This window comes from Apteryx mantelli, chromosome 1 (genome assembly GCF_036417845.1).
Source record: "Apteryx mantelli isolate bAptMan1 chromosome 1, bAptMan1.hap1, whole genome shotgun sequence".
Lineage (NCBI taxonomy): Eukaryota > Metazoa > Chordata > Aves > Apterygiformes > Apterygidae > Apteryx > Apteryx mantelli.
The window spans coordinates 23,431,789-23,448,864 of NC_089978.1; the positions used below are offsets into that span (position 1 = coordinate 23,431,789).

Below are 17,076 nucleotides of genomic sequence, written 5' to 3' on the forward strand. Positions count from 1 at the left end.
TTTTGCTCCCACTGGGTTTCTTTTGTCCACATCTGTTGTGCTGACCTGTCCTGTGGCCTTCTCCAGGTAAACAGATCTGGTCACAAGCATTTAAGTGTAGTGGGGGCTTTTTTGGTGTTTGGAGGATAATGACACTTTCAAGTAAGAGGACCTGAGCTCTTACCCTGCTAGAGCTATGCAGTTCTGAGAGATCACTGTGAGCAATATTATGAGAATACTAAAAATCAAATAGCAACAGAGCTGTGTAACTGTGAAGTCAAACTGAGAAAACCTGACCCAATCCCACAAAGAAAGGGAAAACTCTAAGAAGAAACTAGTCAATGCCTATAGTTTCACCAAGCAAAGCATTAAGCCTTTCATGTATGATCCAGAAAATATGTAAGCATACATTTAACTCTATCCCAACTGGAATTGCTTGCAGTCAACCCAGAAGGCTCAGCACTGGCAAGATTAAGCTCTAGAAATCACCCTTCCTCTCTGTACAGCACATCTGAAAACTCAGGTCATGTCAAAGGCCCAACCTGGACAGCGCTAAAAGATCCCTTTAAAAGCAGCAGGGGCTCTGTGTCTGGAGCAGGTTGCTCTACCTTTGCTGCTGCTGGGAAAGTCCAAGTGATCGTGGCCTAAGAGACACAGGCAACCATGCCATCGCGTTACAGAACGGGCAGCTCCGCAGGGCTGACCCTCTCTGAGCCTGGCTGGAAAGCTGCCCTTCAGAGAGAGACTTGGGACGGAGCTCCCATACAGAGGGCTTTGAAGGAGAAGTCATGTTGCTGCAGATAAGCAACATGCTAAGTAAATGTGTCACTGTCAGTCCACTCACTTGGCAAGTGACAGTTGCTCATGCAGGGCCTGTCTAGTGGGCTGTGTGCAAGTCCAGTCATCACCTTTGTAACCTGCTGAGTCTTCCTCATCTCTTAAAGTACCTCATTACACTGTCCACAGTGACAATTACTAGCTATGACTAGGGATATTACCTGGACCTAAATTCAAAACACTTCTTATTTGATAGACGCTTTGGCTGTGCCTGCACCTGCTTGCAGGAGAGCCCCAGGGCTGTGCCTGAGGGGACCTGCAGGTACAAGGTAGGGGTGGAGGGTCTGCATCTGCTCAGTGCCCAGCATCCTCAAGACAGTGCTGACCTGCAACGTAGACAGACCTCCCGACAGAGGCAAGTACAAGGGTCCCTCCTGGAAGGGCAGAAGGACTTGTAGGTAGTCTGACCCTGTCTGTCCGGAGACTGAGCAATATGCATGGTCAGTGCCATGTTTCAGAAGTAAACTGGTCTCAGAGCTCTCCTGAAACCAGATGTATCAAATACAGTGTAGACACAGCCATATTCTTCTCCAGCCCATTAGGTATTTCATATCATCACAGCATATTCTTCAGGTCAACAAGAGATGAAGAGCTCACCCTGCAAACCAACTGAAGTTGAAAACACTGACACTGTGTGATGATCCCAAACTAGGGTAAAATATCCTCAGTGCCTTAAAATTAGGGAGAAATCTGACAAATCCAAAGTGTTTCTTGAGGGCGAACACTCACTCAAGGGCTGCCCCACTTCAAACTCGAGCTCTGAGGCAAAAAGGCAGCAGTACAGTCCTCAGAGTATTTAAAAATGAAATTAAGTCATTATTTATAAAACTAAGGGAGAATGTAAATAGGGCATCATTAGTTTGCACTGATGACTGAAGGCAATGCAAAACAGCAGATTTAGCAAGTTAGACCAAAAGGGCAAAATCAGCCTACAGGACAGGGACAACCTAAGGCCCACGCTCCTTTCCAAAGCCCTCCCAGCCTTGGTGGTGGTGGTGGTGGGGGTTATCCACAGAGTGCCAAGTTGCACCCAGTGTGACCACTGCCCACTGGCGGTGACCCACATTTCACTTCTGGTCCACCTGAGCTCTCCGTTATTTAAGAGCATTGATTGTCTCCCAGCAAACACACTTGAGCAGATGCTGTAAAAATAATGTAATCTTAGTAACAGGAAACTTCCCTGCAGCATCTGCTATTAGCTGTTGGCTGAGGCAGGGAAAGAGACTGCATATTTTTGGTGTGCACTAAGAAGCATGTGGTCTAGTGAAGTGCAGATTAGTGAGGCTTGACTGTTATCTTAATTTACAGCCCATATAATTCATGTTAACTCTACACACATTTTTAGATACATTAGCAGCTTAGTTTGTCTCAGATACTTTCACTGGTTATTCGCCATTTCTTCTTGACAAGTTATTACTGACTTCGCATGTTAGCTCCCTACAGCAAGGCCTGAAGCCCTGTCAAGGAAAAGAAAATGTCAACAGACTTCTCAGCGGTGCTCAGCTTAGACTCCTGCTCACTGCCTTTAATTTCTTACCAGGCAATCGTTAAAGCAACAGTAGCTTCTACGCAAACAGTGATTGCACTGTTACAAAAAGGAGCAACCAGATCCAGGTTTAACTCAGGAAAATCACTTCTTCCTGAACACTCAAAAAAAAGCCACCACGTTAGCCAGTGCAGAGAGCTGCCAGAGAATCCCTTTCCTGACCAACCCTAGGTGGTTAACGTGGATGGTCAGGCAGAAATCTTCCATCCCTTCTGCTCTGATACCCTGTCTGGTTGATAGCGTTTTCAAATAGTGCTTTCAAAGGTCGCTCCTATTGCTATATGCATTTGTGTTAATGAACAAGGAATTTTGTTTATACAGAACAGCTGCCCTTCTCCTTTTGCTAACACAACACTGGAATACACCTAATCATTGTTCACAAAGACAAGGAACTCCACCAGCCAGGCTATAGCATATGACAATAGATTAATTCCCGTAATGACTCCAAAGAACCAGAAGAATGCCAGGTCTTGACCTGGGTGGGCTCTACAGGATTAACTCAGATAGAGATTAAGGCCTTACAGTGAAGATAAAGTCTGACCTGCTAGCCCCAGTGTCACGTACTGTATAGCCACATGACAAACCCCATGTGCAATTTCCATTGAACTGGCATCCAATACAGGCACCCCAAACTAAGCCCCTATTCACTCTAGGGAGAGTTTGTGTTTGTGACACACACTGACCTCAACTTAGAGCGAGGTCAGAATGATACAGCCCATGGTCCGCACTAATAAAATAAATCACACTAGATGACAGCTGCTCCTCCCCAGCTTCTCTCATTACGCCGTGTAAAACTTTGTTGCACTAAGTTAAGAATGGAAGACTCCAGGATCCTTTCTATTCTCTGCCTAACTTATTTATTTGCCCTTCTTCACTATTTAGAGGTTTTTTTTATAAGTTTTTTTCCAGTATTCTCTCCGAATTGTTTACCTGTCAGTGTGTAGTGTGTGGCTTAGAGTACAAAGACTAAATTGATTTTGCTTTGTCTCCATAGGAAGTTAATTTTACTTGTGGGGTTACAAAAGGAAGAAACAGTTAGCAGTTTTGAGGTCAGACTTGTCCCACACATTTCCTAAATAGATTTTTTTTCTAAATAAAAGAAAGCACTTAATCAGTTAGATCAGCACTAAGATTTAAAAGCGCCCGCGATCAGGTTTAGCCTCCTCTTATTTATTCTCTCCCCCAGTATTCCTGCCTTTATACACAGTTAATCTCCCAGAAAACATACACACACATACACTTGGCCCCTTGACATTCAAGCCTATGGCAAAATTATTTGTAAGCTTCCCTTATTGCATAATTATCTCATTAGCGCTGCAGAAAGAGGGTGATGGCTTTTCTCTCTGTGCCACCAACCCAACCCAAGAACAACCCTGCCTGGTGCTGCAGAAGCAAAAACTTTCTTTTTAACATAGATGGGGACTCCAGGCCCCCGAGGTGGCTCTGCGAATTGCACTGTGGCACTTGCATGCCAGCATTTACTCACAACCCTTCAGAAGTATTAAGCCAGTGGGACAGGCTGGTGATTTTCTTTTCCTTGCTGAGCATAAATATTCATATTCAAATTGCTTTCGGATATGTTTAAAATCAATAAAAGTTCTGGATGACAGACAGTAGGGCAAAAAACAGCGCCAACTTTTTAAATGCACACATGTAGCATATACATTAACCACAAAATCTGGCTAAAACACAGCAATACTTACTTTATGCTATTCAGAAACGTGGTTTGGCAACCAAAATTAATAGAACTTGTCTGAAAAACAGCATAGACTTTCTATGAGCTCTTTCAGCTTTAACTTATGCCCCAGTTTTTTTTCTTCATAGTTCCAATATATGCAGCAGCACGCTCATCCCATTCACACAGAAAGGCAGTGAAACCAGCCTTCCTTCCAGAGCTCAAGAGGTGGAGTGCATCAGAAAACCTGCTGATGGATCAGATCTGGAAAAGGGACTGTTTGGCTGAGCAAACTGTAGCTCTTCTCTTCACAGTGACCATGTGCATGTGTGTGTATGTACACACACGTGCATAAACCCTTCCTAACTTTCCTTTGGAACCCTATTCCTCACTGTAGTAAACAACTAATGAAGCTGTGGCAATGAACTGTATGGATGGATCAGGACTTTCCTCTGGACCGAACGTTCCTAAAGTGTATCTACACAGCATAGCTTTCCTCCAGCACCAGTGAATCAGCTCTTGTTCAAGCTTCTCAAGGAGAAGGAGCACATTTCTGGCCCTATTCTCTTCCGGTAGTAATTCCTCAGCTTTCATCCCTGCACTGAGTTGAGGATGTTTCCTGATCTCTCCTCCTCTTCCTGCAGAGATTTTATCCCTTCACATGTGAAAGTCAAACTAAACTTCTCCCCCATGCATTCACTTTAGCTCTAACAGCAGAGGAGATAAAGGCACCAGCTTTTCAGATGTTTAGAAAAGAAAATGTGTGCATTGGAGGAGGAGGTGAGCAATACTGAAGAAACATTCTTCTTTGACCAGGTCCAAAAAGACCTGACCAGTTTCTTCGCACTACCCCCACCCCAACTGCCGGAGATCTCTTTACAGCAGAATAACCACTGGCCTTTTAAGTTCTCACTATTTTTTTGTACTGTTAAAAGGGGAATGGGATAAGGGAGGGAAATCCCAGGCCAAATTTGAAGTGCACATTCAATTGCAACCTGCAGAGTTACCAGAATGGGGGCACCTATTTCAAATCTTCTCTGTGCAGAATGCCATGCAACCCACACAGCTGCCCTACCAAGCCGTCCAAGTTCCACATCCTCGCTTTGAGAGTAAGCTATTAACTGGTTTTTAGAAAGCTAAGAAAGAGCCATAATAAATCCTGTAAGAGGACAAGAAATATTCTATATAATTAATTGCTATCATGTTATTCTATCATGAGAAGGCAAATAAGCATTCTTTGCTACAGATTGTGTTTTCATTGCAAGAGTTTCACGCCAAATTGTTAAAAATTTCAGTCAAATCTCGTAAACAGTGAATATTAGAGAGAGTAAGGTTTGCATGCAGCCATGTGCACTTGGTCTGTGTGTAACAAAACAGGAAATCTCAGCACCCCTGTTCCAATTAAGTGAAGGCTGATTTCTCATGGAACATAAATTTTCTACTTTTCTCCCAGAACAACCTTATGCTGATGTTTTAAATAGTGGTAAAAGATTGTTTTTAATTTCACACCTCACATAGCACAGTCAAATGCTTCATAACAACATAACAACATAAACAAAAGTTTAGGCAGAGCTTTGCAACTGAATTCAAACAATGATTTCCCCCTCCCCCATACACGTACTCAAGGTTTGCAGGGAGAATACAGAAACTTGTTGGCTAAGGCCACAGAAATGAGTTCTCTGGTGTTTTGGCTGCTGCTGCCAACCTTAGTCGCAGATGTGTTAACAGTGGACGTATTGATCCAAATCCCATTATTCCCACCATTAATCAAGGAAAGAATCATGTTATTGCACTTCTGCTCTCCTTTTGGTTGTATCATAGGATCGAACAACTTCCGACTGGGAAACAACACCGTGTTCTTCTTGAGAAAATGCATAGCCATCTGAAAAAGGAAAGGAAGGAAAAAAAAATCACTAGGCTTCAGCTCAAGGGTGCAGCCTGCTTTTAGAAACAGTTTTAGGCATTGGTGAAGCTACACGACCAAGGCTGCAACAATCATCATTGCTATAACATGTTTCTATTATTTAGAGCTGTGTGTGACATCGCCCATGTGGCACAGAAAGGATGGTGTGCTGCCAATTCTGTCTTACTGCTCCCCTCATCAGGCTGGTTTAGTGTACATGGTCAACACTTCCCCGAGTTACCCTGACCAAAAAAACTACAGATGGACTTGGACACCAGGTTAGCTCCCACAGGGGCAGAGGATCTTTAAAAAATTAACAGATAGAGACCTGCATTTTTGCTTGACTCCTCTATAGTCTGCTTGATGAGATCTGCAGTTTCCCTGGAGGAACATGAAAATGTCTAGACCACAGCTGCCACCTGAGTCACATCTTCCTTGTACCACCATTCAGGAATTTTTTTGTACAAATTTCCAGGTGGCATCTGGCAAATGACACTAAGAAACTCTTGATTCTCTTAGCTATTCTCCCATTCCTTGAATAGAAAAAACATCAACATACTCTGGAGTATCTTTGCCTCAATTTTGCACAAATCTGTCCCTTTGGCTAACACAATCCTCTGACCTTCCTTGAAATTTTTCAAATGAAAGAAAATCAGACATATTCTTCTTCTAAGTTATGTGGACAAAGCAAGTGAGGTGTCCAACGTCATCTGGAAAACGAATTACCAGTAAAGCAATCCCAACAACTAAAGGGCCAATGTGGTGAAATACTGAACAATATTTAAAACAGACATGACCCTGCAAAAATTGTTGAATGGAAAACTAAGGCAAAGGACAGCAGTCTCTTGACACAAGGGAACAGTGATTTTCACTGAAAATGGGCAATCACAAGGGAAAAGAGGAAGACAGAGAGATTAAGATAGCCATAAAATATGGAGAAATAGGAAAGTCACAGCATATACAGAACCAGATAAGGCTTTGCACTAAGAAAGTAAGCCAAGGGTTAGCAGATGTGATTTCTGCCTGGAGGAACCCAAGAATGACACCATGGCTCATATCTGGGAAGGTCGCCTTCTCCCTCAGTGTAGCTCTGGAAGTGGGAACTTTCAGTCACTTTCAGTGAATTCTGAAATCCTATTCCAGGTCTATCCAGGCTGAAGGATGGAGCATCTGATAAGGCAGGACAGAAATCTCAAGGATTACCCAGAGTCCTTGCAATTGCCTTTCAGGTGTCCTCCCCTTAACAGTCTCAAGGCCTTCTTTCCCCAGCCCAGGTAGCGGGGTGAGATATGGCTGCAGCATGGCACAGAGAGGACCTTGCGACAGAACGGCACATGGGACTGATCGCCTGCTTAAGGTGTGTGGGGGTGTGGGGGGGGGCATGTCCCTATTGAGCTTGGTCCATTAGATCTCCACTGAACTGTGAAGGAAACCTCTGCCAGTAGACAGAGGAGATTCAAACAGAAAGACGTCATCCAGAGCTAACTCCAGGTACATTTCCCTAGTGGGGTGATTGAAGGATCACATGAACTCTGATTTGATTACATGACTAATCTCAGTTTCCCTTTTTATTCTCCCTGAGCACTCCATGCTAATACCCATACAACTACAGAGGTACAGGTTGGTTTTTGCTGCCTCTAGCTGAAGGTTCACAAAATTCAAATTCTCTTTTGGAAAAAGTATATGCATACCGGATAATTGCAAAGGAAATATGATTTACAAAAACAGACTTTAAGTTAAAAAAGAGTGGATTCACACTTAAACAAATATCCTCAGTGGGTTTGTTCCACTCTAAGGGCCAGTATACTGTTAATTTTTTTGGCAAAAATCTCAGTGGAAAGTCAATTCGGTCAAAGACCACAAGATTAAGCCCCAAAGGACTGAAGGCAGTGCCCCATAACCTGGCAGGCATTAAGACAGCTTTGATATTTACTTACCCAATAACATCACTCAGCGCAGTAGATTCTTCAGCCGCCATAACTATTGCAAAACCAGTACTCATCGCACAAGCATGCAAAGTCTGTCAGCCCTAGCTCTCTTTCCATTACCTGCTTGTTTCCAGTGTTAGCAAAAGCCTATAAACAGCTAGTTGGCCCAATCCCTCCTCAAAGCCAATGCAAAATGCAATCAAAGAAATCTGTGTTTAACTCTCACACCAGTAGAAAACCTGCTGGGCTGCAAATTTTTGCTGCTTTAAGAGGACCAACGGTATTCCTACACCCTAGTGTCCTTGATCCATCCTGACACAGCAGCCACCAGGGTGCTTTGCATACATGATGGGAAAGGCTACAACCCCAGCACTTGCATATTCTCTCCATTCAGTCAAAGCTCAACATTTGGCCGTTTATTTAACTTTTCTTGTTGATCTCGCTACAGGAAGGTGATTTCACATTACGCAGTTGGGTTTTTTTTTTTTTAAATTGAGCTTCAAGCTGTTCAGGCAGCTGACTGTGCCTCACTGAATCAGAGCGCGCTTGAGTCCTGTCCATGCTCCCCAAGCAGCTCTGCCTTTCCACTATTCTCAGACCCCATCCAAAAACAATGAAAGTTTCCATCTGCCAGTGACTAGGGATCTTTTTGGAAGTATGAACTTTTCCCCCAACTCGGGTTTTAAGACCACAGCTACCGTCCCGCGCGGGGAACAAGGCGCTCATTGTGGTGCGGCGCCGCAGCAGTCCCTGAAGGAGCGCTTCTTTGGGGCTTTCTGGGCACAACCCGCTCCCGGCCGTGGCGGAAGGAAGAGCCTTTGTACTCGCAGCCTTTCAATTAAGGCAGCTAAATAAGGAAGACTTTTGAATATCTGACAGTCCAGCTCATTTGTTAAGGAGAGATTCGCATTCTCTTCAAATCTAAGGTTTCACCAGTACCAGATATTATCAGGCAACCTATTCAATTTTAAAAGCACCTTGTTTTTTTTTAGCTTTGATATTCTATTAGTAGATCAGAATCTAGCCTCCCATTAGGTTTCTAAGTTAACAGAACTTTTCTCTGTTCACTGCAATGACTATTCTGGTCAATCCAATCCTGGATTAGAGAAATGGTCTGCATACATATGTCCTGAACATGCAAAGGACACTGCATGATCCCAGCAGCTTGCGAGATCAGGACCGGAGAGGGTCCAGGGGGCTCTCTACTCCAGGAAATCCGCTCTGGGAAGGACTGCGTGCAGTGCTAAGTACTTCACAGACTTGCTCTGGAGGCCTCCTACTCCTCGCACTCTCACCTGAGACAGCCGAGCTGACAGTCCATGGCTTGTTTATAAGCCCAACCAGCATGAGCGAGGCCAGCTCTCACTGGAAGCCGGTTAGCTCCAGAATTGGTTCCCTCCTTACTTTAAGCCTCTCTAACGAACATTTTACTATTTCATACATGCAGTGTTATTACAGTTTAGTACAGTCTCAAGTATAACATGCATTTTACCATGATGCTGTTTGCCTTCAGAAAAAAAAAAAGCCCAGATTCAAATACACTAAAGTGACATTTTTGGGGGGTGTGGGGGGGATTTGTTTTTTATCATCTGCTTTTTTAGGAAGTATTGCTTCTTAGATATCAAAATACCTCTGACAAAATAAAAAACAATGTTAAAATATTGCTTGTACAGCCAGATTCTGTCTCAGGCCAAAAGTTTGGTTCTGCATAGCTTTTAAGGAGAGTTGATGAGATGTCATAGTTCATATTTACCAATTAAACAGTAAATGCTAACTCAGCATGCCTTCTCAGGGAACCCTCTCCTCAGCTTGCCCTGGGAAAGTGAGAGCTGCTTTGTCTTGGACATTTTGACTAATACTTACAGAAATCATTCATTTCTCTACTGATAAACTATGCCTGTGTTTTCTAAAGGACCCAAGAGAAATTCCTGACAAATGGTCCCATAACTGTCTTCCCGGAAATTAAACTACTGGTATTTGCATGTAGAAAACATGGAGCCAGATGCCACAGCATCACTTCTAAACTAATTATTCCTATTTCTTTTTCTTAAAAAAATTGATTTTAGAAGATTGCAACTCACCTTGACAGTCAACAAATATCTAGTTGTCTTTTAAAAAATACCAAATATATATTATTTCAAATGCATCCAGCATAAGAGGAAATGGAGTTTAAAAAGCATCTCAAATAGCTACCCTGTTGTTTTTCAAATCAAAATGCACCAGCAGAAAAGTGAGAGGAAGAAGGTGTCTGCTAGTGGAAAATAAATGGTGGGATTAGAGCCCTCAGCATGAACACATTATTATTATTTATTATTCGCCAGCCCCCATGCTGTGAAATGAACCTCAGATGACAGGTGCTTTTTCTCCATTGATTAATAAGGTGCAAAGCATACTCTCTGTGTTCAGATTTACTCCACACAGTCACCATACTCTGTCAAAGGAAGAGGGATTTTCTTTGCTAGCATAGGAAATCTGGGCCAAGCGCAGTAATCCTCATGCAGGCACAGCTCTCCACGTTTCAGGAGGAATGCTCAGCTCTGTTTTCAAGAATATGCTGGGACAAATCACAACTAGCCAGTGATAGGAGATATTCCAAATTACAAGAAGGAAGGCACAACAGGGCTCCCCAGGGACTTTCTGCACGGATGGCCAGGGTGGAGGGTACCTGAGTAAGGGGGGAACATCACTGTCCTCATCCTGCTGCTCTGGGGGCACAGGTGAGAGGGGTCGGTCATGCAGGAGGAGAGGGAACACAAACAGCTTTCCTTTCTCCACGGGATAGAGAACACTAAACTGACACCGAACTGAAACGACAGCTGTACTTTCACAGGCTCAGAGCAAGCAGCGACACTAAAATGGATGGAGCCTTGGAGAGCTCACGTGGGGAAGACCTCATTGCCAGCAAATCCTTTGAGACTAAGGGCATTTAGGAGTCAGACTAAAACTGCTCCTTCCCTGGAACGGTGGCCCCACTGCACCCAAGGGAAGAGTGCAAAGAAACGCCTCTGAGAGCAACCTGGTGGCATTTCCTGCTTGCTCTTAAGGGGCTTTAGAAAGCAGATGGGAATAGGGAATCCACAATTTCACACGGGCACCTCCAACAGGAGCAGCACCAAGTCCTGGAGGTGCGTGCCACTGCCTACAAGATTTCACTGAGACATCAGCACACGAGCTTGTCACCTGTATAAAACTCTGCCACTAAAAGCCTCATGACAATACCATCTAATGGGACTTCCCCAGATAGGGTTTTTTTCCCCTAATTTTTTAATAAATCTTCCCAACTGTTATACTGATGGGAAGGAACAGCATGAACTTTGATGTTACAGTGTGTAGATAAATTTCCTTTATGTTTCTGGCAGTTCTACATGATGCAGGAACACAGAAACAAAGCCAGAGCAAGAAAAAACAACCACAAAGGTCTAACATGCTTAAGAGTACACCTCTGAGGTCCCTTCCAGATGGGCATGAACTAGTCTTCCGGGCAGCCACTCTGAGCCAGTTCCACTCCTGGGAGAACAACCTGAAGCAATTGATCCTGGCTAGTGTTCATGTATGGCTGGCACAGTACCGGCCGTGTGGCTGTGCGCCTCCCTTTAGGGAGTTTGGGGGCCAGATCTGCCAGACCACAGTGCTTAATGTGAGCACACCAGCCCTGCATTCTGCCTTAAGGCAAATGCTGTGCTAATGTTTTTGGATAGGAGACAGCTCGCCAACAGATAGCTAAGGAAACAAGCAGACCGAGTGTCTATCTTGCAGTAAAGGACTGTGCAGACTTGCCTTAAGCCATCTTTTTTTGCCCTGTAGACCACTAGCAGCAGCCCAGAAAGTCCTTGTGTGATTTTTCTAGCATTTGCCGCATTCCCAAGTGATTGGAAACAAAAAGGGATTTAGGTATTGTTTCTTCACCACTAAGTAAGAAACAGTTGTTGTCAAAAGTAAAATAAAGATACAGTATTGATTTGAGATTTACTTTACAACCTGTGGGAGGAAACTGAAGCGTATTTTCCTTTCTTGCTGTGGTCAGAGCAATTGATTTGCCTAAGCCTTTGTCAGCTCTAACTAAACAAACCCTTCTCCTGCTTTATGTGCAAGTGTCAGATTCTGAGTTGAAGTCACACAAGCAATTTTTGGAAAAAGTGGCCTTCACAGGCTGGGAACTTGGAGCCTGGTGAAAACACATGAACAGTTCAAGACTTCAAACAGAGTGCATGTAGTGTGATTTAAGATATTGGCCCAGCATGTCAAGGCTACTGCCCTGTTCATCAGTTCTTTGCTTTGAAGATTTCCAGCATTTAGTAAACAGTTGTACAATTTAGGGTTGTGAAAACAGCACATATGTTCCCAGGATTTCACATGGCCTTGTACATATAGCAGCTACGCAACTTTTGAAAATAACATTTGACAAGAGATGACAGAAGTTTTAAAGAATCATGGATATGCCATAAAAAGCCTTTTCAGTCCTAGCAGCTTCACAATGAAAATTTACATTCATGGGAAAAACAGACAATTGATTGTAACCTGTCTTGACTAGACAGACTCATTTAGCACTTAATCATTTGCATTTTTAGGGGGCTGGTTATCCAAATTAGGGTTTATTTGAGATCTCATTTTTCTTTCCTAAAAACCATTCACCTATTAACAACCTGATGATGTGTTCTACAAAACTCAAAGCATGGATCAAGTCTGACGAGTCACCACCAATGTATCTCCTTTCTGCACTGTGCTAAGTCTCTACAGCAGATTTCCTTGACAACAATTCATTTATGTATTTTATGGTTTTGGTCTGCCAATCATCTCCTCTGCCGTTTCCTCAGACGGTGTGTTTGTGGGCCTGGAGGAGAGCCGCAAGGAGCATCCCTGGCTCCTTAACACGAGGGGTAAATCCTGGAGGGAGCCCATGGCCCTGGGGCTGCCCTGAGCCCGGAGCAGCAGGCTGGTGGCAGAAGACCCCGTATCCCTCAGACAGCAACAGTCCCATGGCTGCTCTGGCCTCAGCACCCAGGGCACCTGCTGTCCCCTGCAGGGGGCAACATCCAGCAGAACCAGCACCCTCCCTCCCATTCTGGTCAAATCCTGCCTGGAATATAGGAATACTCTGGCATTTGAGCGCTCACATCCCATCCCCACCTCCGTGGCCTGGACCACAAGAGCCTGCTAAAGAAAAGGATGCAGTTAGCAAATGAGGTTTGACTCCAATTAGCTTCCTGGGATTCTTAGGCAGACAAAGATGTCATTTCTCATTGCAACGAAGATACAACCCCCAAATCCTGAGTGCCTGCCCCTTGCCCTGTGAGAAGCAGCACAGCATGCAGGGGGGCTATTTTCTTAAGTAAGATGAGCATATTTTGACCAACTGCCTAGGCACAAGAAAGACTGCACTTCATCACCCGAATGGGTGACTGGACTCCCTACTCCCCTGACATCCTGGTCCTTCGGTGCATCTGGCCTACAGAGTTTTTACACTATTTTTAACACTGTGGAAGCCCTGACAACACACATGGGTGCAGCAGATGCAGGCCTGTCACACGCTCCTCTATGAAGGAGAATAAATGGAAGACCTCAACACCAGCGAGAGAGGCAGTTTATTCTAAATAGCACTAGTAGCAAGGTGTGAGGTTGCATCTCTTCTCCCAGCAGAGGACAAAAAGGAGATGAGTGAAGCGGTTCTGCACACCATGGCTTGCTTCATCAGAGGAGTATAAAACAAATTGCGTCACTGAAATATTACTGTATTCTCAAAACCACAGCTAATAAGACTTTTCAAAAAGGAACCATTTCTATTTAAGCAAGGCTCTATCACAACACTGATTTTATCCTGCAGAGTTTTTGATTTTACAGTATTCTTGAGACTATCAGGATTTTACATTTAGAGAATTTGTGCATTGGGATTTTGTCATTTGGGCCTGTTGATTGGATCCTAGGGAATTATCCACATTTGAGCTCCACTTGCCTAGGGCCAAATACACTAATTCCACTTCCAAATGTATGTCTCTTGGTTGGCAGCTCAGCCTCTGCACTAGATTATCTCTACCTACAATTTAATTAAAAAATAATCACCCTTCGCCTCACTCATCTGGGACTGACTGCTGTGAAACACACACGCATACGTGATCCATTACTTACGTGATACACTTTGCTGGACAGAATGAGCTCGGAAAAGGCTTGGAGGAGTTTTCCTGCCAAGCCTTTTTAACAAATGATCACGTTCGTTCACACTAAGGGAAGAAAAAAAAAGATACATATATCAGTGAGTAGGCAGATAATTTCAAGATAAAAGTCAACTATATTTAAAGTACTTGGCAGCTTTGGTTTTGTTGGTATTTGTTACAATGGTTGTAGCACAAAAAAGAATCTCATCTGTCTTTAAACTGCATACAAATCAAGAGCACTCTATAATAATGCAAATCCCTCCTTTTTAAGGTCATTTTGCCTAAGTACACATTTAGTTGATCTATCCCTCATATCACCATCATCATGATGGCGATGTCTATAGGCCTTTGATATGATCTGTACCAAATTTGACATCTCAAGTGATATAGAGCATAAAAAAGGAGATTTCTTTTTACTATTATGCACACAAGTCATGACACCCACAAACTGCCTTAGAGAGGAGCGATGTACTGTTGCTTAGCACATGGCAAAAGGCTTCTATCATACCTGCAAAATGACCCAAAACAACCAAAAGTGGCACCCATCACTAATTTTGTCTTCTACAGAATACTCTCATTTCCACCTATACTGAAAAAAACACATTCTACCCAGTTTTTAGTTAAAACTCCCTTTGGTTTGTTTAATTCATTTCAAAGGCCTGAAAAATTAGTATTAAATTTACAGAAAGTGAATACACAAATGTAAGGTGAAAAATACAATATTCTTCTCAATCAGTTGAAAGAGACAAAACTGACTAGATTTAACACACATGTATAAATCATTACAGCTACTACCTACCCTGATTCTTATTTAAAAAAAAAAGGCAAAAAACCCACCACACCACTCACTACTTTGAGAACTTTATGCCCAGAATAGGCAAATGCTGTCTAAGATCCAGGTTTCAAAGCACTTATCTAGGCATATAAGTCTAACAAAGATGTCCAAATTTTGCTGAACTGGGGTTTCAAATAGCTGTTAGATATCAGAATATTATGAAATACCTATTATATTCTATTTTAGTTAAATTTACTATGGGATTGGGTGTTTTTCTCTCACTCTCTCTCTCTTTTTTTTTTTTTTTTGGTCTCACACTTGTTCATAATACTGGAATGGAGACCACGAATAGAACAGATCTGTTTGCTTATACGGCTCTTTCCCACTTCTTGATGCCATTTGTACCATGTTTACACTGGTTGTTTCCATCTGCTTGTTCTTTCACATCTTTTTTCACAAGCAGTAATTCCACTGGTTATGCTGCAAATGTGGATATATATCTGAAATATGAACATCAATATCTTTCTTGGGTTAGATTACAAGTTCACATATATTTGGTATATGAAATGGAAATCCCAGTAAGCACAGCTGCTGCTGTCAACAAGCTTACAACAGCTTTAAACTGGCAACTCCCTTTCACTGAAGCAGTTTGCTAACTTCAAACAAGAAAGTAACTATAAGAATCTCCAGGATGCCTATAGCATGTAATCCATCTATGTGGGTTTATATTTCACTTAATATTCCATTAAGTTAATATCCAGACTCGGAGTCCTCTGTTCAGTGCCTAATGAGATGCCCATGAAAGAAAGGCAGGAATCCTTCTATTTTCCCCCTATGGTCTCCAGTCTGGCCACCTGAACAAGGAAATTGTACAGCCTGTTCACCCTTCGTTAAATCCTTATAACTGTCAGCATTTCCGGCCACTTTGTTTTTTTCCTCTCTTTTCCTTGGCACAGCAGAATTACACCTGTAACCGGTATGCCAGGTTCTTTTTCCTGCCTGCAGTCAGTGGTATTTCCTCAGTGTAAAGCACAAGTTGATGACAAATTTGGAAGTAAAGCTACAGATACAAACTGGGAGCATCAGAGAATCTCCAAGAGCTCTTGTATCATTAGATCCGCATGCATTCAAAGAAGAAAGGACTAGAAGTTTCCACTAAAAACAGGGTTTCAGCATGGAAGATTCTGAAGCTTGGAAGATCCAACTGGTAAGAAAGATTGGCTGGTTGTAAGATAATTAAGTGCACACACAAGGAAACCTCCAACAGTGTAAAGGAGGCAGAAGAATGGAAAGAACATACTACAGAGGATCAGTGGATGGGGGATGGCATGCACAAAGCAAGACATGAGATTTCTCCAGATATGAACAGGCTGACAGGGTTGACAGGCTCTAGAATCTATCAGTAGCGGCGCGTGCACAACCCACTGATACTGCGTTGTGCAACCTCGGGCTGATTGCAGAAGACTTCTGGGAACTTGCAAGACTCGTAAGAGTAGCCAAACACTGTCTGAAACTACCATTACCCTGTGAATGAAAGAAGCAAGAGCAGCAAAATATTCCAAAGGCAAACTATTATTGCGATAGGAAAGAAAAAGCAAGGGGTTGTGGGTTTATGGAATGCTTGTTCATCTTCTACATGTAAAGGAGAACATGCAGGTTGGGTCATCGCCATCTCAGTAGGAGGAGAACCAGGTGGCAGTCTGGATAGACTGTTAAAAAAAAAAATCTTAAACTGATCAAAAAAGTTAGTTCTAAGGGAGAAATATGCAACATTTTCCACAAAATTCTGATATTGAGAATGCTATTAACCAAGGCAGCAAAAGGCATGAGGAACAAATTCTTCAACTGCCTGTCTACCACATAGCAACAGATAAAATGCAAGATGGTATCTGCTACAGGCCGTTAATGGTTAGTTCTTCAAGCTTTTATTTGCGAAGTGTGGATGAAAGTGTGCTATCAAGGGACTTCTGAACACGAGTGACACAGTGCTGCTCTGAGGAAGCCAAAGCTACAATATCTTTGATATTGCTAATTATAAATAACAATTTCATAACTGAAGTCACATCTGAGTTTCTCATTCGGGAAATTATACTGATCTCATCTGTGCAGAGAAAGAAAAGCTCATGGTAGAATTAAAGCATTTGAGGTTTAAGTACAAGTGATGATTAAATAGACTGAGAGTCAAGACCAGTCAAGTAGTATAAAACAAACCCTTAATACACAGAGCAAATGCAACGCAGCTCTTCTGAAATGGATAGGTATTTGATTTTTAACAGAAATTAAT

General features: G+C 42.8%; 1 protein-coding gene across 1 annotated transcript in view; it reads right to left on the reverse strand.

The window, feature by feature from the left end:
* Window positions 1-5,344: 5,344 nt before the first annotated feature.
* ATP8A2 (ATPase phospholipid transporting 8A2) overlaps window positions 5,345-17,076 on the reverse strand; it is a 330,956-nt gene continuing 319,224 nt past the window's right edge. Inside the window, 3 exon segments of the mRNA XM_013962146.2 lie at window positions 5,345-5,919; window positions 13,992-14,016; window positions 14,018-14,083. Coding sequence (XP_013817600.2) covers window positions 5,659-5,919; window positions 13,992-14,016; window positions 14,018-14,083 — 352 coding nt within the window. The 3' untranslated portion in view covers window positions 5,345-5,658.